The following is a 22,816-nucleotide window of genomic DNA, read 5'->3' as shown; positions in this document are numbered from 1 at the left end:
CTACCGATCATATTTAGAGTGTGTAAATGTGTATTTGTCGGTTCGGCTATAGTGTCTGCCTGTCTCTTAGCATTTCATTTTTGTTACAAATACGCAGTGTGATTTCAACATAAGCATACAATTCTAGGGATATATTTTTCGCACATTATGCCGATCTATTATTGTCGTTATTACAGGTTGCTTCTGCGCTGTAGCGTGCCTATAGGTAGGCTACATTAAGAACATACGGAAATATATGGCAAGCGATGCCTTATGACATCGGCTCCGAAATAATCGTTGTTACCGACTGACAGAAATATGACATGCAATACAGCAGATTGTGAATATGAATGCTCAGTGTGGTGTAACAGAATTCAACATAGGTGTGTGTGTGTGTGTGTGTGTGTGTGTGTGTGTGTGTGTGTGTGTGTGTGTGCGTGCACGCGCGTATAACCTAAAAGGTTGGTGGGGTTGTTGATTCGACTAGTTATTTCGATACATTCAGAAACATCTGGCTTTTAAACTAGCGGGAATTGTTTGCATTCATTGCTCTATCGTTAGCAATGAAAGCAATGTGCAATTAGGCACAATGTCTGGCCTGTGTAGGAACAGTATGTCTGTCTATCTTGCTGCCTGTCTCTGAGTGTTATTGATTCTAACGAAGCGTTTAGCGTCGAGGTAAGAAATACATTGTAGCAAACGGAAGACCTGTCTTCTCTCTCCCTCCTTCTGTCTCCCTTTCTCTCTCTCTGTACCCCCATCCCCTCCCTCCCCCTTGCTCAGTGATCAGCAGAGCGTGAAACCGTGGCTAATTATTACATTTTGAAAATTTAGATTATAATTATTTTTATGTTGTTTTTTCAAACTGAACGTGTATTTGGTGGCGTACACGAATGTTGGCCTTTCCGTCGGTTTGGCGCCTGATCTGGCTGTTCCATGAGTGGCGCGTGCCCGCGACTCAGCTCCCCTTCTTGATGCTTGGTGTTGTATGCTGTAACCCCCTTTTTATTGCCCTTCCTCCTCTCTTTCTCCTCCCCTACACTTCATTATATTTCTCTCTCACTTCCCCATTCCTTCACCCCATCAGTGTTTCCCCTTCTCTCTTTCCATTTTTAAGTGGAGGTTGTTTATAATTGCATGTTTCAGGGGCCTGTACTACGTTGTAGACTGTCTGCCAGTCTACATAGCTGACGTCTGTATAAGTGTGAAGATATCTATCATGTCTTGGTTAAGTGTAGCAGTAGCTCACAGGTCTAGAGAGACTGGATTGTGTCATGCAGTCAGACACCGATTTCCCTCACGCTCCCCCTTTCTCTCTGACCCAAAACTACTGATGTTACTGCACCACACTATCTTGCAGCTTGCTGTTGCTCTAAATTCTTGCTAGAGCAAAATTTAGGCTATTTTTTATTGTTTTTACATGACTATTATTGTGTATATTATTGCCTATCCAATTAACTGAAGAAGTAGAGTGAATGGTTGATAGATTTCTTAGAGCAGGGGTCTCCAAACTATCGTTCAGGTGTCAGATTTTGTCTGTGACACCTTTTTGGTCCTTTGAACTAAAGGCACACTTGGGCATGCGCTTGTTTAAAAATAACATTAATTCATCCTCAAAAACTGTGAGATACTATCATATTACCTTGGTTCACTAATACATATTGTATAAAACAGTATAATTTTGGTTGAGAGACATGCATTTAACCCGGCAGGCTATGCTCTGAGCTGAAAATTCCATTACTGGCTGAGGCAAACTTGTATTTTCCAAACATGTTACTTATGTTAAAACAGCAATAGAATCAAACATCAACTCCATAATTCTAATTGTAATTTTCATCTATGTCTGATTTCTATATGTACTCGATAGCACTGTAAAAGAACAGGGCTGAGACATCATTAGGACTAAGAAGATTTGCAGCCTTGAGGCTTCGATGAAGGCCAAGATCAGGTCCTGAAACTTGCTGGACTAAAGACTAATAGGACTGTCAAAAGGAGTAAAAAAAAAAAAAAAAACAAAACACATAGCATGAGATAAAGTCTGATGCAGGGTTTTGGGTGAATGTCCGCATTTATAGTATAGTTCGGAGTTACATTCCATTTTTAAAGTTTCAGTGGTAAATTATCTTACATTTCACCAAACCCAGTTTTCTCACTCTCTGCATGTTTTGCATACCAATTGCTCCCCAGTCTCCCTGATATTGACATTTTACTTTTTGTGCCTTTGAACATTTTTTTTTTTTTTGTCAGTACCCACACATTCTCTTCGTGAAGCCCTTCCTTTTTCCTATGTTTTATCACACTGGCTGATTCATCCCCCTTTTCTTGTGTGTAATTTTCTTTCTGTAGTTGCTAACATGCTTGAATTGTTCTTTTCCTTTGTTGTTGTGTGTCTGGATTCTGAAGTCAGTCAGTGTTTAGTTTGTATAGACTGTAATAACTTCTCTGTCACTGTCTCTGTCAACGAAGAAAGACGTTTTACTGTTTTAATGAACCGGCTTTTGTAATTTTGATATTTATGGCTTTTAATAAAAGTTATGGTGAAATAATGAGCTTTAAATAGATCAATCACAGCAGACCATGCCAAGTAATGAATAGTATAGAGGTGATCCTGGCCATTCATGGATTTGGGATTTGCAGTTTCAAATATTTTCCCAGGCAGCACTACCTGTTCCTGGCTGCACCCTCTGTTCCTCAGTTCACTGAGGCAACCCATGCTGTCTTTTTTCACGTGGTACACATGCCTGTACAAATATACACAAGTTTTACTTCTTTATTGTGTTATTATTTTGCTTTTGTACAGAAAAAGAGGTTGTTTGTGAACATGGGTCCTAATTATTGGAACATTACACTATTCACATATTTCTCCATTTGTGGAGAATTCTAGAACATATTCCCCACAAATGGACAAGGGTCTCACTCTTAGGCAGGCAAATCTAAGGTATTATTAATATTGTTTTTAATGTTTTATGTGGGAATTATGTAAACAACCCATTGGAATGTTGTTCCGTGTAATGTAAAAAGTTTATGTTAAAACTCCGCTCTCTCTCTGTCTCCTCTTTCAGCTCTGCTTCTCAGTTCTGTGAAGGCCAACCTGGGGATAGAAGGCCTTCCTCTGTTCCTGCCTCCCCTCTTGCCCCTCCCCCCTCAAACCCTTAGCCACACCCACTCACCCTTTTACCCATCACTTGTGGGCCCTTCTTTGCTTTTCCTGTCACGTGAATCCTTTCCCAACAGCGCTTAACTCCACATCCTAGCGCACTCCTAATGCACCCTAAAATCTTAAGCCAGAGCCGTCATTCAGCCAGGGTCTCTGTTTCCAGCTCCTGTTTCTCACTCTTTAAAAGAAAAGATCTCTGACAGATATACCTCGGCAGTTAATTAAAAAACCATTTAATTGTTAAATGGTTTTAAGAACATATTTGTATGGATTTTATGCATTAAGGTGCACAAATGGACAGCTGATCAGGGCTACCGAGTGTATGCGCCTCTGTATTTGTTGAAGCAGACCCACATCGATAGGCTGAGCTGAGAGGAGGGAGCGGCCCCAGGTTACTAACTAAATCTTCCACAAGCTCCAGCCCTGTAAATCAGAAATCAAGAGCAAAATAGTGAATTACAGTGGGTTATGAACAGGCAGACATGTAGGAAGTTAATGGATCGCCAGTGTAAAGAGCTCACTACCGTGTAAGATTGATCTGTCCTCTTAAAGTTCAGATTAATTCGCCTCTGCTTTGCACTCACTGACAGCCAGGAAAAACAAACAGGGACGGACAGAACGTACGCATAGACAGACGCACACATACTCACCTCCACACACGCGGTGTACTGTGGGGGCGCTAGAGTGCACGGGGACCCACAGAAGGAGACACTCCCACTGAGGCCGGCCTCAAGATGATGTGCGAGGTGATGCCTACCATCTCTGAGGATGGTAGAGGCGGGTCTGGAGGGGGTCCCTCCTCCCCTGCGGGGGGCGGGGGCGGTGGCGGAATGGGCGGGGTCGGAGGCGGATACGGAGGCCGGGAGTCGAGAGGCGACGAGGGGGGGAGCACGGGAAACCTGGAGTCCCTGATGGTGAACATGCTGACGGAGAGGGAGCGCCTACTGGAGAGCCTGCGGGAGACCCAGGACAGCCTGGGAACAGCCCAGCTGAGGCTGAGGGAGTTGGGGCACGAGAAGGAGTCCTTGCAGAGACAGCTGTCCATCGCCCTGCCACAGGTACTGTGCATCTTCACCCATACGGCTGAATGTCCACCTGTGGCCTGAGTTTCCATATGTGTCTGTATGTCCCTTTAAATGCCTTTGTGGATCCATGTGTCCTGAATATGTGTGCGACAAGATAGATTCAGAGAAGATTGAGGTTTTTTTTCATGCCTTTTTTATAGAGTTCCTCAGTGACCACAACTCACTGAAAGCTTCAGACATAGGTTGAACGTCTTTGTAAATGTGGGAATTAGGAAAGAGGGCTGAGAGACACACTCAGAGGAGTGGGATGGCCACCATCAGGGAGGTGGTACAAGCTGGAGTAAAAAAATCAGAGATGGAGGTAGAAGACTAGCGAGTGGATGGATGGAGGGAACAGCGGCAGGGTAGATTAGAGGGAGGTAAAGAAAGTATTCTGTGTGATTTGATGGCCAGAAAGAACAGGCATGTTCAGACAGCTATCGTGATTAATGCCACACGCTCCACCTCCCAGCCTCATTTTTGATCATTTTTTTCGTGCCTGTGTTTTTAAATTACTTTTCACCTATATAGTCATAATGTCACGTGGGATCTCTAAAGGGTCTTCCAGGGTGTTTGAGGTGTTGGCAGGTGTGCAGTGGCATTTGCTCTGGTGACCTGTCAAACTCTGTAGATTACAGGCATGTAAGCCATTGCTTATACAGTAGTTTGTATTACGATATTATCCAGAGAAACGAATGTACAATAGGTTACAAATTTATCCATTTATACAGATATTTACAGGATATTTACTGAGGCGACTGTGGGTTATGTACCTTGCCCAAAGTTACAACAGCAGTGCCCTAGTGGGGAATTGAACTGGCAAGCTTTTGGTTACGAGCTCTGCTCCTTACCCCTACGCCACACTGCTGTCCCAGTGTTGTGTCAGTGGCTGAAAACAGTATCCATTATGTAGTGAGCTTTTGTGGCCACTGTAACAGGGTCATGCAGGGTCATTATTCAAAGTCTGTGATTTTGTTGTTTTGGTTCTTAAGTCCGTTATGTAAGAAGGAAGTAAACAGGAAATCATTGTTAAGGGTATGTGCATTAATAATTGAAATGTGACCCAGGACAACTGTGGAAACTGCCTTGAATTTCAGACAGGCATTGCCAGTGGGTACAAACATCTTCTTTTGTGGTGCGGTTCTGAAATTGGTTAAGAATTGGAATTTTAGTATAGGTGAAGACTGAGCTGACTGTCCTGACAGAGGTGTAAGAAATGGGAAGATTAGATGGATTATGAGGGAAAGACTGATACGTACTCACACTTTGATGGACGCAGAAACTGAGAAAGTAAGAACCAAAACTGCTCCACATACTGGTAAAGAACAAGCAGTGTTGGGCAGGACAGAGATGATAGTGACTTACAGTATATACAGTATACACACAGTATATTATGTATGCATGTGTATATACAGTACAACATTAACAGTACACAAAATACTGACATACGTAGATGGAGAGGAGTTAATTTAATACAACTGCACTGACTGTCCTGACATTGCCATAAAAGAGAGGAAATGTGCGTGTGTGAGAGAGGGTGAGCTGGTAACATGAAACAGACACAGACACTAACGAATCGGGCAATTTGCATATTGCTGCATACTAATTAGTTGGCTTCTGGAATCTATTCTTAGATGCAGTGTATTAACACAGAGAGACAGGGCGGGAGAGGGAGAGAGTAACTAGCACAGTTTAAATGCCTCCAGTACATTGATAATCACAGGCAATTTCTCTATGACCATACTGAAAGAAGGAATGTTAAAGAGATAGAGGGCAGGGGGAAAGCAAAGGATTGTGGGATAGTGATGCCATTCGGAAATTTTAGCCCATTCACAGCAAGACACTCCCAGAATGCCAAGCTCCAATGGGCCCACTGTGTCCCCATCTGTACATTTCTCTTTTTCCCCTACTCTTTCTTTCTGTCCACTCCCTCCATCTGTGCTTATCTGTCTGTCGACTGTCCTGATGGACGGACGGACGCTGTCAGCGTGTCTCTGACTCACACGTAGACCAACCAACTCAAGCACGCTGACTGATTAAACGAATCACGTACGTTTCACCTCAGTTCTATGAAAGGATGGATTTTGGCACGGATTTCTACTATCCTATTTATGCCTTTCTCACTGATGTGTCAGAAAAATTCTTTTGAAACAGAAATGGGGAAAAGAGAGAGAGAGAGAGAGAGAGAGAGAGAGAGACGGGGGCAGAGAGAAAGACTGTGGCAGTGTGTGTAAGACTACAAAAGTGACACAGTTGGGATGTCCCTTTCAGCGCTAGGGAGTGCTGGACAGCTCCTCATTCAGTGATACTCTTTTGAGAGGGCGGAACATTTTGTCCAGGGCGTTCCATGCGGTAAAAATACGATTTGAGTGGTTAAGAGCTGCTCTCCAGATTGGTGTGACTGAAGCTGAGGCCTGACACGGAATGGACTCGGATCCCAATCTCTTTACCTCACAGAGAGGGGTCCACATCCTGCGCAGAGCGCGTAAGAGCTGCTGGACTGGCTCCTGTGAGCGCGCTTGGAGGCTATTGCAGTAATTTCACAAAATTCTTCGACTTAAGGCAATCCCCAAAAAGCTGCCTTCCAGCATTGTGCCACATTTACAAGCTGCAGTATCATCAGAGCATTATAATTAATTTTCTTACAAAGTATCCATAATGTTCATTTAATGCTTTTCAGAAATTTACTGCAAACACCAAAATAACCAGTCAGAGAGTCAATTCATGGATTAAAGAGCTAGAGGGTGTAGACGTTTTAGGAAACAAGGAAGAAGCCCCATCCTCTCTTAACACCAAAATTTTCTCACATACACCCTGATGAGGGCACCAGAACATTGATGTCAGTTCACTGCTAAAAAGGAGAACATAAAGTAGTCTAAAGTGTGGCTACTCCCCTTTGTCCTATGGGTCTAGTAGTCCCTCAGCTGGGCCTTCCTGTTGATTGATATCAGCTCACATTTCTCAGACGTGAAGCTCAGAAATGCTGGCAACGGGGCAGGCTCAGATGCAGTGTCACCACTCCTTCAGCCAGCAGCAAGAGCTTCTCTTGGAGAAATCTCCCCCTGCTGTTCTACAAGAGTCTGAATATGTGAAACCTGATACCAGGCAAGGGAAATCCTTCATGGTAGGATCAGGCAGCTCCAGGTTTCTGAGTGTTGCTGAGACTTGCATGCAGGCCAGAGGCAGCTCAAGGCAAAGATGCTGTAGCTGGTGGGGGAAAAAAGGTCAGGGACCCAACTTAGACTGTACCTATAGTATTGATGCCCTCTTACATGAACAGATTCTATGAGAGATTAGACTGCTATGAACATAACGTGAACGCTATGTTTTACACATAGTACTGTGGATTTACTACATTACTCCACAGCCGTTGGTTGACCATTTTTTGTGGTATTGAAACATTCTGTGTGCCCTTTTTAAAATTGACCGTGTTCACGGATTCCATCCGAGTCAGTTCAGCCGAACACGTTTGGCGTTGCCCTTGCATTGTAAAATGGAGTAAAGCCATGTTGTAAGTGAAGTGAAGCAGATAGATCATTGGCTAAAGGTTGAATGGTTGTTGATGGGATGATGGGACAGGGCAGCCAGCCAGGAGCAGCTGAACGGAGACCCGAGTGGGGCTGGCCACTGTTCCACAGCTGCTGGTGGAGGTCAGCGTGGGGCCTGGATAGTCAGGTGGTGAGGTTCAGGACAATGTGACCTCTGTGATCAAGAGGTCAACTATGGTCTTTTTTTTCAAACATGACCTCAGAACAAGCAAACCAAATTTCAGTCTGTTGCTATCGGAGCACATGTAAGATAATTTGTGCTGCTCTAAGCCTTGGAACTGAGCTAGCCAGAGCTGTGCTACCTCATATCTGTGTAATAGCCATTCACCTTCAAAAGATAAAGATTGCTTTCTTCTCGTGTTTAGTTATTAGTTTGCCTATTATTGAACACCTTGTGTTCTTTTGCTCTTCTGGCTTGCACAGATCCTCACAAGATCCAGTGTTATCTACAGCACAGATTCAGCCATATCTACAGTCTACATCAAACTCCAGCACTGCATTGCTTTTGTGACTGGTCCCACCAGGAGAGGTTTAGTCACTAAGTGGCAGTTCTGTTACAGCAAAGGGACCGCGTTTATACAGTTCCATTCCATGCTGGTGCTGCAACTTGTGTAGACATGACAGGCAGAGACAGAGAGGAGGAGCACATCATACGGATATGGCATTAGAATGGAGCAGCTTGTGGCAAAGTCCGCTGCGCAGGTCATGCTAGGTGGCGATCAGCGTGGTCCAATCCAGCTGTCCAATGGCAGCTCCGGATGAAGGGGGCCCTGGCATGTTGAGTTGTTACGTCTCTCAAGGCGGTATTGATTGGCTTTGCTCTCCTGTTACAGTCTAACATTAGAGCCCTTTTAGAGACACACCTAAAAACATCTCATCCCCGCGTCTGTGTAAACAAATGCTTCCCGTGTTCTCAGAAGTCCCTCAGAAGCATGGATGTCTGTAAACAAATACATCTCTATACACATAGTCTGCATAAATACATCTGGATGGTGCTGCCTGTATGTGCTTTTAGCTGTCCCATGTCCTTAGCTTCCTGTAGACATGTCCCCTGAATTTCCTCTGCAGACTTACCCTTGACGGTCAAATAATCACATAAATTTGTTTAATTTTTACAACTTACATTGACTAAAATAACGTATATTTATTGAGCAGTAGATGGTCTTTGCCAGAGGTTGACAATGCTGTCGGGAAGCCAGACAACAGTAGCAAAGACAAGCAAATCATACTTCCCGTGGGGCAAATTTTGCTGTAGATATGCAAATTTAGATTGAGTTGACTACAGACACTTTCAGGGGTTACAAACCCTATAGACTGTAGGGATAATTTAGCTTGACTACAACATTTCATAGAATTGTTTACTACACTGCATTTTGCATGTTGTTTCTTGAATCCCCTTCATTGTATTCAGGGGTCTCACAGTCCCTGGTATAAACCCAATTATCATCATGTTTATTACACTTTATTTATATGACGCTGCGCTCCAAGTAGATTTGCACTGTAAATGGTTTGCAGAGAAAATAACCCACATTTAGCACACGTCACATTCACAGTCTATTTTTGCCACCCCCGTTAACCTGCAGCCTTGTTTCTTTATGTCTGAAATATTCTCCCAGCTGTGTTTAACATATTGCAGTCTCACGGTGTTTCGGCACATGAACAATTTGCTGCATTTCATTCTCTTTGGCTGCACTGCCTTCCACCAAGATTAGCAAAATGCAGAGAAACACTGTGAAATGAATGCTTTGCAGAGAAACTGTGGCACTTGTTTAGGTTAGGAGAATATAGCAGTGGTTTACCTTGGGTTTGTTGACCATACTTGGTCAGGAGGAAGGTTTGGAGACATAGACCAGTGTATTATTTTAGCATGTAAGACTTTTTTTGGCCATAAGAAACAAATCCAACTAAACTAAGAGACTGAACTGGCTGAACTACCCAGAAATTACTAAAATATGATTCAACAGAACTAAGTGGGCATCAGTCCAACAGAGCATTCACAGAGAAAAACTGGGCAAATTAAATATAATAACATAACATTTTAAACCCCAGGAAAACATAAGTATGCCAAGTACCCAAGTACATCAGCATATCCATATCACATAGAATATATATGAATGTGCACAGAATGTTTATAGTCGTGAAAATATGTTGTGTTATGTGTTGAACCAAGACAAATATGAGTACTACTGTATAACTATGATAACTACTGAAAACAAAAATGTTAAAACTAATTTTTTGTACCTTAGTCCCCCTCCCTCCCCCAATAAAAAAGCAACATAGCTTTGCTTTTTTGTCCCTGAGTGGATTTTTATGTTGGTGGTGATATATGATATGATACAGTATAACAGAGAGTAAATCAATTCTGTATATCTGTATCTGGGCTTGTCCAGGTATCGTGTGGGTTGCTTTTGTTTAGACTTTTCGTTATGCTGATGTCTAAATGTTACTCTTTAATGGTTTGCTATCAGCACTCATGCGAGTCATACGCAAAGTTGTTGTGTTCCTCCAGCTAGAACTGGAATGGAATTAGCATCGTGGTGCAACTGCAGTGCTATTATGGAGTTAACTGATCTGACTGAGGAGTTTGGTTAGTGTGTGGGCTTAGCGTGAGGGTTGTCAGCATCATTTGGGCTGCAGTTCATGCAGCAGAGTTTTGCTGTGTTGTTATTGTTTCTATATACAGTATGTAGTGTTTATGTGTGTGTAAGTGTGTTTGAGGAAAATGCATAGATTTGTATGTATCTTTTCTCTTTTATTTTTTTCATTTCATGTTTTTAGCATGTTCTTATCAAGACAGTGAAACATTTTGGAACTGAAAATGAAAATGAGGCTTTGTGTGTGCACGTATCTGTGTAAGAGAGTGAAAATGAAGCATACTCTAGTTACTCTACATACCAAAAAAATTTGCATCAAAATGTTTACATAACCATTTTATAAATAGTCTGTAAGTTTTGGGGAAAAAAACATGTGGAAATGAAATTTGTGACAGTAAAAGCCATTTGAATTCAATTTAAACCTGCTTTTTGCGTTGTTTTATTGCACGCTGGGTGAGCGTGTGACTTGCTGTGGTCCCCCAGGAGTTCGCGGTCCTGACCAAAGAGCTGAACGTATGCAGGGAGCAGCTGCTGGAGAGAGAGGAAGAGATCGCTGAGCTGAAGGCCGAGCGGAACAACACACGGGTCAGTCACTTTCCTTCACTCCACTGCTTGTTAGTCAACACTTAACGGTTTCATTTTATGGCCATCTTCATATGTGTGGCAGGACAAAAATCTTGACAGGCCAGTTTTTTAAAAAAGTACTGTTTTGACAGCTTGACCACTAAAGCACAGACAGTCATCCTACAGAAATAGTCTGTGTAGGGAAAAAAAATATACTAAATTTTCCTTTCCAGAGAACACATGGATCCCAGACTTTAAACATGTTCAGGAAACGCGTATGTGTGCATGTCAGAAATGGTGTCATATCAACATGTACAAAATGTCAGGCAAAACTAAATGAAAGCCAGCAATTTGCTCATCCGTGGTTATTTTAGACAGCCGACGGTGAGAAAAACCTAAACCAGCAAGACAGGTTCGTACGTGCAGCATGTTGACATCTGAGAACAGAAGAATCATGGCTCTGGTTCTGTATTTCTATCGCTGTTTAATTTCCCTCTGTGTGCCCCACATCTCCACCTTTTTGTTAAGGCTCCTTTCAATTGCTATTCTGTCATCTACACCCACATCCTGTGCGTCTCTCACTGTTGTGCACAACAGCACTCCCTGGTGTTTCAGCACCGTTGAGTTTGGACAGCTCCCCTACACTTTCCCCACTGCTCCCTCCCACTTCATCAGATTAGCACATTACCACGTAAGATCCCTCCCTCTTTCCAAGTCTCTTTAACCCCGGAACTTTCCTCCACACCCCTTTGTCCTCCCTCTTCTGTGAGCGGGGAAGAAGATATGTATGTGTATACTGTCCTGTAAGAATGGCTACCCTCCCTCTCTTTCTTTCTCTCTCGCTGTCATTTTTTCTCTCTGTCACAGATGGAGTTTGTAAAACATAACACAGGGTTACAACATCACAGAGTGTAAGGCTTTAAATTAGGGCTTTAATGCGCTACCCAATTAGGACTCGCAGAACACATGACTTCAAATGATGAGTCTTATCGCTGCAGAGTTGCAAACACCTTGTAAGGGAAGTGACAGGATTTGTTGTTGAGGTTTGCACAATATTGTGCACAGAGGAGAAGAAAATGAGAGTGTGGATGTCCAGCTACATCTCTGGGACAGCAGTGGTTGCAGAAGAATGAATGTGTCATTTCCATGAAATAAAGTAGTATTTTACCTAAAGGAAAACCCCAATGGGCCACCTGCCATAGCATTCAGACCATCTCCAGTAATGTTGCCTCTGGATAGCCACATGTCTTCTGTCTAAACATGCGACATTTTCCTGCCAAGACTCTAGCAGATTGCAAGCATAAAGGCCTCTTAACACAAGCATTAAAAAGAGAAGAAAGAAAACTGTGTGTGTATATGCCTGTGTGTGTACACATGCCTGGGTGTATGAGTGAGTGTGTGCGGTGTGTGTGCGTGTGTGTCTGTGCGTGCGTGCGTGTGTGTGTATGTGTGTGTTTGTGTGTGTGTGTGTGTGTGTGTCTGTGCGTGCGTGTGTGTGTGTGAGTGACCCCTGTTCCTCTGCTCTCTCCCTCAGCTGCTGCTGGAGCACCTGGAGTGCCTGGTGTCCCGGCACGAGCGCAGTCTGAGGATGACGGTGGTGAAGAGGCAGGCGCAGTCCCCCGCCGGGGTCTCCAGCGAGGTGGAGGTGCTCAAGGCCCTTAAGTCTCTCTTTGAGCACCACAAGGCCCTGGACGAGAAGGTGCGCAGAGAGGACCCAGCTCTATATGTCACTGCCTCAGTGTATTAAGGCATGAAGGCATCGTTGTATAATTTTCCTGTTTCCATGTTAATGCTGCTCACAACTGATCATGCCACATTGATAACATAAGATAAGTAGATGGAGGTGATGATCTCTAAGGAGATGACATAATTTTATTCAGAGGGCAAACAACTTTCCTTACCAGACAGCTGAAGGTTTGAAGGCCAGTTACAGAGCCTGTAACTCAAAGTGTGCAGGCTATATCCCAAAGGGAAGTTGTGCTGTTTTTCATTTTGGCCAGATACTTCATTTTAGCTATTGAAGTAGTATCCAACTGTCTAAGTGGATACTATGTAAAAATGCTCCAGGGGTAGAATAATCAAAAATACAGTTCAAACCAAATTGCTTTTATGGGCATAAAATTCATTTTGGCATATATTGGCCAAAATGTGCAATGTATTGCAGTATTAATAGTGAGTACACTAATATGCTTTTTATTGTTACTCACCCTAATATCCGTACACACCAAGCTCCCTTTTCTTTTTCTCTCTTTCTGTTTCACCCTCGCTTTTGTCTGCCTTACCCCTCTTTCACCTCTCTCTCCCACCCCTGTGTACCTCTGTCTCACCTGCTCTGTTCTCTCACCCTCCCTCTCTCGCACCGGGGCTGCAGGTTCGGGAGAGGCTGCGGGTGGCTCTGGAGAGGGTGGCCGTTTTGGAGGAGGAACTGGAGGCTTCTTCCCAGGAGGTGAGACCAATGAAGCAAACTGTAGCCAAACCTTTCTCTCACTCTTTCTCTCTCACTCTCTCTCTCTCACTCTCTCTCTCTCTCACCCTCGCTCTCTCTCTTTCTTTCTCTCTCTCGCTCTCTCTCTCTCTCTCTCTCCTTCTCTCTCTCTCTCTCTCTCTGTTTTTTTATTTATGTGAAGGTCACGTCTGTGCCTATCATTGTGTTACCGGCCATTGTGTTTATTATGTCTGTGTTTTCTGTCTCTTTCAGGTACTCTCTCTAAGAGACCAAATAAAAAGGCGACAGCAAGGGTTGGATAATGGGAAAGAGGTAAGGTGATCTCACAAGTTCCAGACCCAGCATATCATTTTTTAAAAAAATCTCCCAAATCCAAAAAAACCTTTGGGATGACATCCTACCCCATGTATTAAAAAGCACGTCCCTGAGTTACTTACATGTTACATTCTGGAGATCTGTAACTATAATTATAATTATAACTCAGATTAATTCATCGTACATTTATACATTTATAAGTGTCACCTACCAACCTTATAATGGCATGCAGTGCACTCAGACCGCACCATTTGTACACTGCCTACCTCATATGAAATGAAAAAAATGTGTGTGTTTGTGTGCATGTGCGTGTCTGTGTGTACACATGTGTGTGTGTTACTGGAATTGAACATGTAGTAATCCATGTTCTCACGAAGACAGAAATGCAAATGTGTATTTGTGTGTACAACCACTATCACTCAGATTCTTCTCCATGCCCATATCCACTTTCTCTTTACCCTGATCCACGCTTACCTCTCTCTCTGTCTCTTTTGCTCCCTCTTCTCCTGCCAACCTTTTTCCTCTCCTCTTCATCCTCATCCCTCCTTCCCCCCCTGTGACACAGCGCCTGCCTAATGGGCCCTCGTCTATACTGGATGATGGAGAGATTGACAGACAGAGAGAAGGAGAGATCGAGCGACAGAGAGCAGAACTCTCCCAGCTGAGAGAGAGACTGGCGCTCATGTGCCGGCAGGTGAGGGGAGTGAGCGAGCGAGCGAGCGAGCGAGTGAGTGAGTGAGTGAGTGAGCGGGCGAGCAAGTGAGTGAGTAAAGTTATGTGGTAGGCAATAACAGTGTCATTGGCCATGAGAGACTGTGCGGCATGTACACACTGATTGCAGTGACGTCTCATCAGTGACATTGTTCTCAGAAAAAGAGGTAGCTGCAAACTGAGTTCTCCACTACCATCTTGTGGACAACTGGAAAACTGCCATCATTGTGTAACGTCACAGTAGATGCAGATTACGGTATCAGCATTAACGTACACAAATGAATGAACAGATATGTATTTGTCTCTCAACTATTGCTACTTCTTCCCCCACATATTTCTCCTATCTTTCTGTCCCAGGTGGGAGAAATAGAAGAACAGCTTGCTGCAGCCAGAAGAGAGGTGACAAAATCTGAAGAAGCCAACCAGAAACTACAGAGGGACGTGAAGGAGGTGAGTGCACTGGTTCTCAGATGAGCCTGTGAAAGCTCCTGGTATAATAACGTATTGTAGTAGCGCTATTATGAGGGCTGGCTGAGGTGCTTTGCTTCACAGTATTCAGATATAAGTTTCACGTATAATATTCATGTGTAAAAGTGAAACCATTGCTGTCTGGTACAAAGCTCTCACCAAAAGTGGTGAAAATAACTACTGCATAAAGTCGTTGTACGGCTTCCATGTTCAGGTTTTGTGTAAAGGCCATATACATTACCTATATAATGTGCAGCTCATTTCGGATGGAAACTAGGAAACGGCTTTCGGAGCCCTGTCTCAGAAGTCAACCTGGAACGGAAGATGTTTTCAGTGACTCATTTGAGTGGCATTCACTGGGCAGGAATGACAGGAGGATAGGTTCAAACCTGTGTTCTGCCCTCAATCTTGTTTACATGTAGTGGCAGTGAGCGTTTTTCCGCAGGCCATGAAATCTGGAATTTATGTAACTACCGAATAGGGGAGTGTCCAAGCATTTCTCATAAAAAACAGTAAACAACGTACTTATGCTCATAATTAACATTTTTCTGCAGACATACACAAGTCCCTGACGCGAATGACCTACAGTTCTGTCTGAATCAATTTGTTTATATGTATTTGCATTACCCTGTTTGTAAAACCACATACTCATGTGATATGTTTGCGCAACTAGGTTGCATTCCAGAAACATGCAATTTAGCTGCACGCAATGATAGTCTTCACACCAACTAGCAATCTAGTTGGGTGAAGCTGAGTTTAACAAACAAATGGTATACGTGCGTGTGGCGTAATGGCTATTTTGTCTTTGAACAGTGTTTATTGGACCGTGTTTGAATTTTATACGAACCTTTATCTGCATTATAGGGTTCCTAAAATCCTTGGCCATTTTGTCTGTTTATCTTTTTAGTCATCTGTCTTTGTGCTTGAGTGGTTTTCATTTATGGCTGTGTTTGTCTGCCAGCAGTATTTGTGAAACGACATGGGTTAGCTCTGTGCATGCTTTAAGATTGCTCTTGTTTTAGATGACTGTCTCTCTCACTCTTTCTCCCTTCTAAAATGAAGGGGTGTCAAATCTATTTTTCTGAAAATATTGGGAAAAGTACTTGTACAATATATGTCACATCACTGCATAAAGACCAGGTAAGGGGCTATTGGAGCATCCATATGGAGGGTGCATTGGTCACCTCTTGAAGATCTCTCCCCACTGAGGAGACCCTTGTAGACAGCTCCCCAAATGGGTGGGAGTCCAGCAGAGGGGTCAACAAGGAATTATCAGGAAAGTGCCCAAATTGTGGCACACTTGAAATGTTTTTTTTTTTCCAAACTCCTTAGTGAGTCAGTCAACAAGGCACTAGCCTTGAGGTGCTAGTCTGGTTCCTTTTCAAAACCGGTTGTGTTATCTGCCGACAATGACCGGGAGCGGAACAAATTGGCAAATTTGTGGTAGTTGTTGGTAGGTTTCCCAGGGTGTCCTCTTCTCACTGTTCTCAGGCCCTGCTGAGTTGCTTGCATGTGACGTCAGTAGAATAGTGCCTATCCTGTAGTTGGTAACCATTTCACTGTAATGCGCTGCCTGACCTGGAGTGCAAAAGTAGCCTTTTACCGTGTGCACGTGTTTCACGATAGCGTTCATCTCTGTTCGGTGCTTCTGCACGAGCGCGGAGGCTGTTGTTGTGAGACAAGCCTAATGTACAGCTGGAAATTCCAAAACAGGGTTGAGTGAAGGGGAAACCACATAGAAAGGAACAGGTTTTGCTAACTTAGCTGAGGCAAAATGGATTGATGTCTGATTTCACTGAACTCTTGAGCAGTGTCTTAGGGTAGGGTCTGTTTGCCATGACCACTTTCATTTTTGGTGTGCCATACTCCAGGGAGGAAAGAAGCTCTTATTGATCGATGCTATACTGTGACGATGCCATGGCCGTTCCTTAAATGCAAACTGCACCTGGGATGCCTCTTGAGTTTGCTTTTTACAGATGGACAAATAGCGCTGAAATAAAGCGTGAGAGAACGGAGCGTTATTTGTGCTGTGTATGAGGATGGGGCATGAGTGTTGACTGGAACAAACTTAAGTGGGGCAATTTTCTTTAAACGTTTTGAAAAAATGTTAAGTGCTTCTTTCTTTTGGTGGCGTGGTCAAATTCCTCTCCTGATGGATTTGTGGATAATCCTGCTCTTTATGTACAATTTAAATAAAGTGAAGTTAATTAAAGTGACACGCAAAAGCTGACATTGTAATCTTTTGTGTTCACCGTTTTTTTTTTGTTGTTGTTATGTACGTGTCTCGGGTTTTTTGGTTGCGTCACGGTGGTTTTTCTGGGGGCTTAGTTTGGTTTACCTTTGCCTGTTTTCTTTTCTTTCTCATAAATATGTAAATAGTACCTTTTTCGAAGCTCTGTGTTTAAACAAGAAGGTTAAAAATGGGATTTTAAAAGTCACCGTCTCTCTCTTTTTCTCAGGCTCTCTGTCAGAGGGAGGACATGGAGGAGCGAATAACGACATTAGAGCGCAGGTAGCTCCCATTCCCTGCACTGCCTCCACAGACCACGCTGCACCTGCACTCACTCCACGCCCTCCTTCCTGTATCTGAGCACCAATGTCCTCACTGGATGCTTCTATGCGTTATATGCAGGTATCTCAGTGCGCAGAGAGAGGCCACCTCTCTCCACGACATAAAAGACAAGCTGGAGAACGAACTGGCGAGCAAGGAGTCTCTCTACAGACAGGTGAGACTCCTCTCCCTCCGCCGATGTACTAGGGGGCGCCCTTGAGCAGCCTCACCTTTGGGACCGGGGTTTCTTTTCTTCCTCACGCGCTGCTCTCCTCCTCTTCAGAGTGAGGAGAAGAACAGGCAGCTGCAGGAGAGGCTGGATGACGCCAAGCAGAAGCTGCAGCAGACCCTGCAGAGAGCGGAGACGCTGCCTGAGATCGAGGCCCAGCTCGCCCAGAGAGTGGCCGCACTCAACAAGGTACTGCACTGCCTAGTGTTAGTCAACGTGTATATCTCATAGGAGGTTCACTGGCTGCAGCGTTACTGGCTTATAATAAGCTTAGTAAGTGTGATTGTGTCTTTCTTTCTCTCTCTCTCCCTTTACTGTGTCACCCAGGCTGAGGAACGCCATGGCAACTTTGAGGAGCGATTGCGACAGATGGAAGCGCAATTGGAGGAAAAAAATCAGGAGCTACAGAGGGTGACTGTTACTCTTTTTCTCCCTCCTTCCCCCTCTCTCTCTTGCCCTCTCTCCTTTTTCTCTCTACTACTCCTTCTCATTTCAATTGAATTCAGTGTGCTTTATTGTCGTGGCAAACACACTTTTGTGTTGCCGAAGCAAAACAAACTGTCTTGCTCCGAATACTTAAGATTACACACATAAATAAACAGCAAATAGAAAGAACAGACTAAAAATGAACATAACAGTGTTGATTAATCCTCCTCACATGCAGAGTGCTCACTGCTGGTCCCTCAGGCTACAGAGAGCGACAATATAATGGGCTGTGTGTCCCTCTCTTTGCATGACTAACATTGTATCTGGGTCAGTCATCTGTGTAAATCGAGGGAGGAAAGTGCTAATTGTATTAAAGTTCACGTCTTTTACTCAGCACTATTTCTCCCAGTGCAAGAGTCAGTATAGTGAGTCTCACCCTCCCCTGTGTTATGGTGACCACAGAGCCTTTCTTCGTTGGCTGGCCTGGTTTGCTGATAGTACATCAGCCTTTTTCAGTGGCTCAGCTGCATTTGGTCAAGACCCGCCTCTGATTTGTTCCCTCCCTCTCTAGCCACCTCTCTTCCTCTCTCCTTCTCTACCTATCCACATGCACATCTCAAGGTTTATTTTCTTCTCAGTTGTTCTCTCTATCCGTCTCTCAGGAGCCAGTCAGGAGAATACTGTGCACTAACTCCCTCAAACTATTTGCTGTCGTTCCTCTCCTATCCCAGGCAAGGCAAAGGGAGAGAATGAACGATGAACACAACAAACGACTCTCTGACACAGTGGACAAGCTCCTCTCAGAGTCCAACGAGCGACTCCAGCTCCACCTGAAGGAGAGAATGGCAGCCCTGGAGGAAAAGGTATCCCGCTCACCGGCTTTCTCAGGCGGCTGGGATTATTTTCCTTCGTGGGAATTGCAGTTTGTGTCTTTCATACCAAAAACAAAATGTTCACTGAAGCATTTCATGTTATTTTTTCACCATCCCGGTGGTAATGGCATATACTCTATAGAGGAGGGACAACTACTTACATAATCTGAACACTGCTTAGTAGAACACAGTGATTGTACTCTGCATGATTTTAGGAAATTGTTAAATTAATATTGCTTTTTCCGCTCTTCCTCCCAGAATACTCTTTCAGAGGAACTGGCAAACATGAAGAAAATACAAGATGATCTTCTAGCAAACAAGGTATCTTTCCCTCACCATAAATCATTGCTCTGGAGTGTATTGCTTCTCTGTCTATGTGGTGACAACCCTTCTCTCTCTCTCTCTCTCTCTCTCTGTTTGTCTCTCTCTCTTCCCCTCCCTCTTCACCACTCTTTCTCTCTCTCAGGACCAGCTGATTGCTGAGCTGGAAAGACTTCAGCTGGAGCTAGATCAGCTAAGAGGGAGGCCTGGCTCCTCCTACTCCAGGTTAGCCACTCCCATGGACGCACCCCCAAAGCATTTTTTGCTCTTAGAAACAAATTGTTCGTTCTAAAACTGTGCTGCTAAAATGGTAAATGGAGAAAGGTAGTATGGAAATGTTGGATTATATCCCGTTCCTCCTGTGTTTCTCTGTCAGGTCTCTTCCAGGAAGTGCGTTAGAGCTCAGATACTCCCAAGGGGGCGGGTCCCTCCCAGCTGGCTCCACCACACACCTGGATCACTATGGCAACGCAGCCCCAGGAGGCGTGGTCAGGCGGACTCACCGCGGGCGATGGGGGCCCGCCCGGGAGGACACCAGCAAGGTGAGAACCTCTCACCTGGCCTCTGCTGACAACGCAGAGAAATGCTCTTTCTGAGTGATTTCTGAGTGACCCCTCTCACTGTGTCCGTCTGCAGTACGGGGAGTGGGACAGCGGCACCCTGCTGGCTCCTGGCTTTGAGGGGGGTGTGGAGGGCGGCTGCTCTGACGAGGAGGAGGAGGACAGAGAGACGCTGTTCGGCTCTGAGCTCCTGTCCCCCAGCGGTCAGACGGATGTACAGACCCTGGCCATCATGCTGCAGGAGCAGCTGGAGGCCATCAATAAGGAGATCAAGTGAGTGTCAGTGGCTGCTTATTTAACAGGGAAACTCAGCTGGGCCTTGACCAGAGGCAGCTATGAATGATGGACTTCTGTTGCTGAGTAGCTTTGTTCTGTCTTATTCACTCAAGATGTCATTTGGCTATTATGGGCCATTGCAATGAACTGTGCTCAGCCAGGTGCCAATAACAGGTCTTGGAGACCTTGCAACATATGTGTATGTTGTTGAAATGTGTTCTTTTAATGCATGGTGATATCTCATGCTTGATGCTGTTCTTTCCAAACGATTGTAATAATTATGGGATTGTAATAATTACGGGGCGGCAGTGTAGCATAGTATGGAGCGGGGCCTGTAACAGAAAGGTTGCTGGTTCACTTCCCCGCTGGAGCACTGCTGCTGTACCCTTGGGCAAGGTACTTATCCCAGAATTTCCTCAGTAAATATCCAGCCGTATAAATGGGTAACATGTAAAAACTGTAACCTATGTAAGTCGCTCTGGATAAGAGTGTCTGCTAAATGACAGTAATATAATGTAATACTTTGTAACATACAGGCCACAAAGTGAGGGATTGTGGTACTAGTGGATGGCAGAAATTGTAGTTAAATTCTCTCTCCCACCAGAGGCCTTTCTCTTAAACCACAGAAGTGAAGTGGAACAAGAAGATCTTGTACCTCAAAAACAGTCCTGTAGTATTTTAGTCTCCACTAGAGGGCAGATGGACATTTAAAGGCCACAGCATTTGGGACCAAGAGATAAAACATAGCTGCAAACTGGCATGCTTTTTTTCAGGGAATTTCACTTGACAAAAACAAGTCAGATGTTTTATTGCAATAGGGATCAGTGAAAACACAAATAGCTCTGGACGATTCCATGCTAAACCACAGTGAACAGATGGCAAAATGGCTATTGCAATTGGCCCTAGGTCCGTTTGGCTAATGTTTGCTTTTGTGGGTATTTGTGTTTTGTTTTCCTGTATCTGATGCGGTATGTATTTGGAACTGAGGCTATAAGCTTTGCATTACATTACATTCATTTAGCAGATGCTCTTATCCAGACCGAATTCCAGCAAAAAAGAACAGAAGTGTATCCATTCAAGCTGAGTGAGCAACAGTGTCAGACCAGGCTAACAACACTTCCAGACCAGTGAGTGTGAGCGTAACACTATCCAAGCCCTACCACAAGTTAACTTGTGGAACGTGACTAGACAGCCTGGAAAGCTGGTGAAGAACTCATCATCTGCATTGTAGGGTAACCATACAGCTGAAGAGAAGTGAAATGACTGAGTAAGGCTGAACTGAGTGGTAGAGTGGTAGCTGTGGTTGACTCCATTTACCATTATATGTTCCTTGATTGCCACCCCCTTATCTCCTCTCCTCTCTCTCTCTCGCTCTCTCTCTGTCTCTCTCTCTCTCTCTCTTGCTCTCTCTCTCTGTCTCTCTCTCTCTCTCCCTCTCTCTCGCTCTCCCTCTCTCTCGCTCTCCCTCTCTCTCTCTCTCTCTCTCTCTCTCTCTCTCTCTCTCTCTCTCTCTCTCTCACTCTCTCTCTCTCTCTCTCTCTTGCTCTCTCTCTCTCTCCCTCTCTCTCTCTGTCTCTCTCTCTTCCTCTCTCTCCCTCAGGCTGATCCAGGAGGAGAAGGAAAGCACAGAGCTGAGGGCGGAGGAGATCGAGAGTCGGGTCAGCAGCGTGGCCCTGGATGGCCCCCCGCTCCCCCCGTCCTCTCTGGGTGGGGGTAGGGACGGAACGGGGAGGGGCTTCATCCCTCAGTCACTCACGTCCTCCACCCTGGCCTCCCCCTCTCCCCCCAGCTCTGGGCACACCACCCCTCGCCTCCCCCACTCCCCTGCCCGCGAAACTGACAAACAGGTACACTGTGTTCATGCCCAAGCTCAACATGATACCTGACCTGACCTTACTTCAGCTTCATGTTTATGTAAAGCTATTGTGTAGGTCTTAGCACGCCTAGAAAGTCAAGTCATATGTGATGACAGGTGTAAAGTGGTAGCTTATCTACAGGTGTTTACAAGGCTAGAAGTATTTCGAATCTTCTTGGCCACAAAAGTTGTGTAAATAAAATAATTTACATTTGTTGTATCATTGAGAGACTTCAAAGAAGCGGAATAATGTGGGAAAAAAATATCTTCCCGTAGAACAATAAAGAGGATGAGAGGTCTCTGGCCCTGCTGGACTCCACCCCTCCTCCTACCCCTCGTGCCCTACGATTGGACAGAATGACCCACACACACCCAGGGGCCATGCTCGACGACAGCCGTGAATTCCGCAGGTCGGTTAACTGAGTAACTGTCAATGAAGCTGAAGTGTTATGTGTGTCAGATGTATACATGGTATAGAGTCGATTACTTTAATTACATTAATTACATGTTCATGATTATACAATGCAGTATTACTGAGTCAGTATTTATGTATACCTCCTCCCAATGTTATTGTATTATGTTTTCCCCACCCTGTTTGTTCTCTGTCAATTGTGCAGTATCTCTGCTCTTTCTCTCAGTCTCTCGGCAGACGGTAGTGCCACCAACAGCAGCCAGGACTCCCTTCACAAAGCCAGCAAGAAGAAAAGCATCAAGTCTTCCATCGGCCGGCTCTTTGGCAAAAAGGAGAAGGGGAGGATGGGCCAGCCAGGACGGGAGTCTGCCTCTCTTGGTGAGCAGCAAGAGAAAAAAAAACCTGTGTAGACGTGTGTCACCTTTAGAGGTCTTTTGATAGGCTGCCCATGTTTTTGCATGGGATGAC

General features: G+C 44.5%; 1 protein-coding gene across 1 annotated transcript in view; it reads left to right on the top strand.

Moving 5' to 3' along the window:
* The window catches only part of ppfia3 (PTPRF interacting protein alpha 3), a 31,549-nt gene that overhangs the window by 716 nt on the left and 8,017 nt on the right, over nt 1–22,816 (top strand). The window contains exons 2-20 of the mRNA XM_036552469.1: nt 3,042–4,194; nt 10,826–10,927; nt 12,441–12,605; nt 13,278–13,352; nt 13,605–13,664; nt 14,233–14,361; nt 14,736–14,828; nt 17,306–17,358; nt 17,479–17,572; nt 17,681–17,815; nt 17,954–18,037; nt 18,784–18,915; nt 19,183–19,245; nt 19,391–19,470; nt 19,622–19,787; nt 19,882–20,078; nt 21,682–21,928; nt 22,213–22,346; nt 22,575–22,726. Coding sequence (XP_036408362.1) covers nt 3,871–4,194; nt 10,826–10,927; nt 12,441–12,605; nt 13,278–13,352; nt 13,605–13,664; nt 14,233–14,361; nt 14,736–14,828; nt 17,306–17,358; nt 17,479–17,572; nt 17,681–17,815; nt 17,954–18,037; nt 18,784–18,915; nt 19,183–19,245; nt 19,391–19,470; nt 19,622–19,787; nt 19,882–20,078; nt 21,682–21,928; nt 22,213–22,346; nt 22,575–22,726 — 2,485 coding nt within the window. The 5' untranslated portion in view covers nt 3,042–3,870. The remainder of the gene's footprint in view (nt 1–3,041; nt 4,195–10,825; nt 10,928–12,440; nt 12,606–13,277; nt 13,353–13,604; nt 13,665–14,232; nt 14,362–14,735; nt 14,829–17,305; nt 17,359–17,478; nt 17,573–17,680; nt 17,816–17,953; nt 18,038–18,783; nt 18,916–19,182; nt 19,246–19,390; nt 19,471–19,621; nt 19,788–19,881; nt 20,079–21,681; nt 21,929–22,212; nt 22,347–22,574; nt 22,727–22,816) is intronic.

This window comes from Megalops cyprinoides, chromosome 19 (assembly GCF_013368585.1).
Source record: "Megalops cyprinoides isolate fMegCyp1 chromosome 19, fMegCyp1.pri, whole genome shotgun sequence".
NCBI classification, from domain to species: Eukaryota; Metazoa; Chordata; class Actinopteri; order Elopiformes; family Megalopidae; genus Megalops; species Megalops cyprinoides.
The sequence above is the reverse complement of the archived record's forward strand: the minus strand, read 5'-3'. Positions and strand labels throughout refer to the sequence as shown.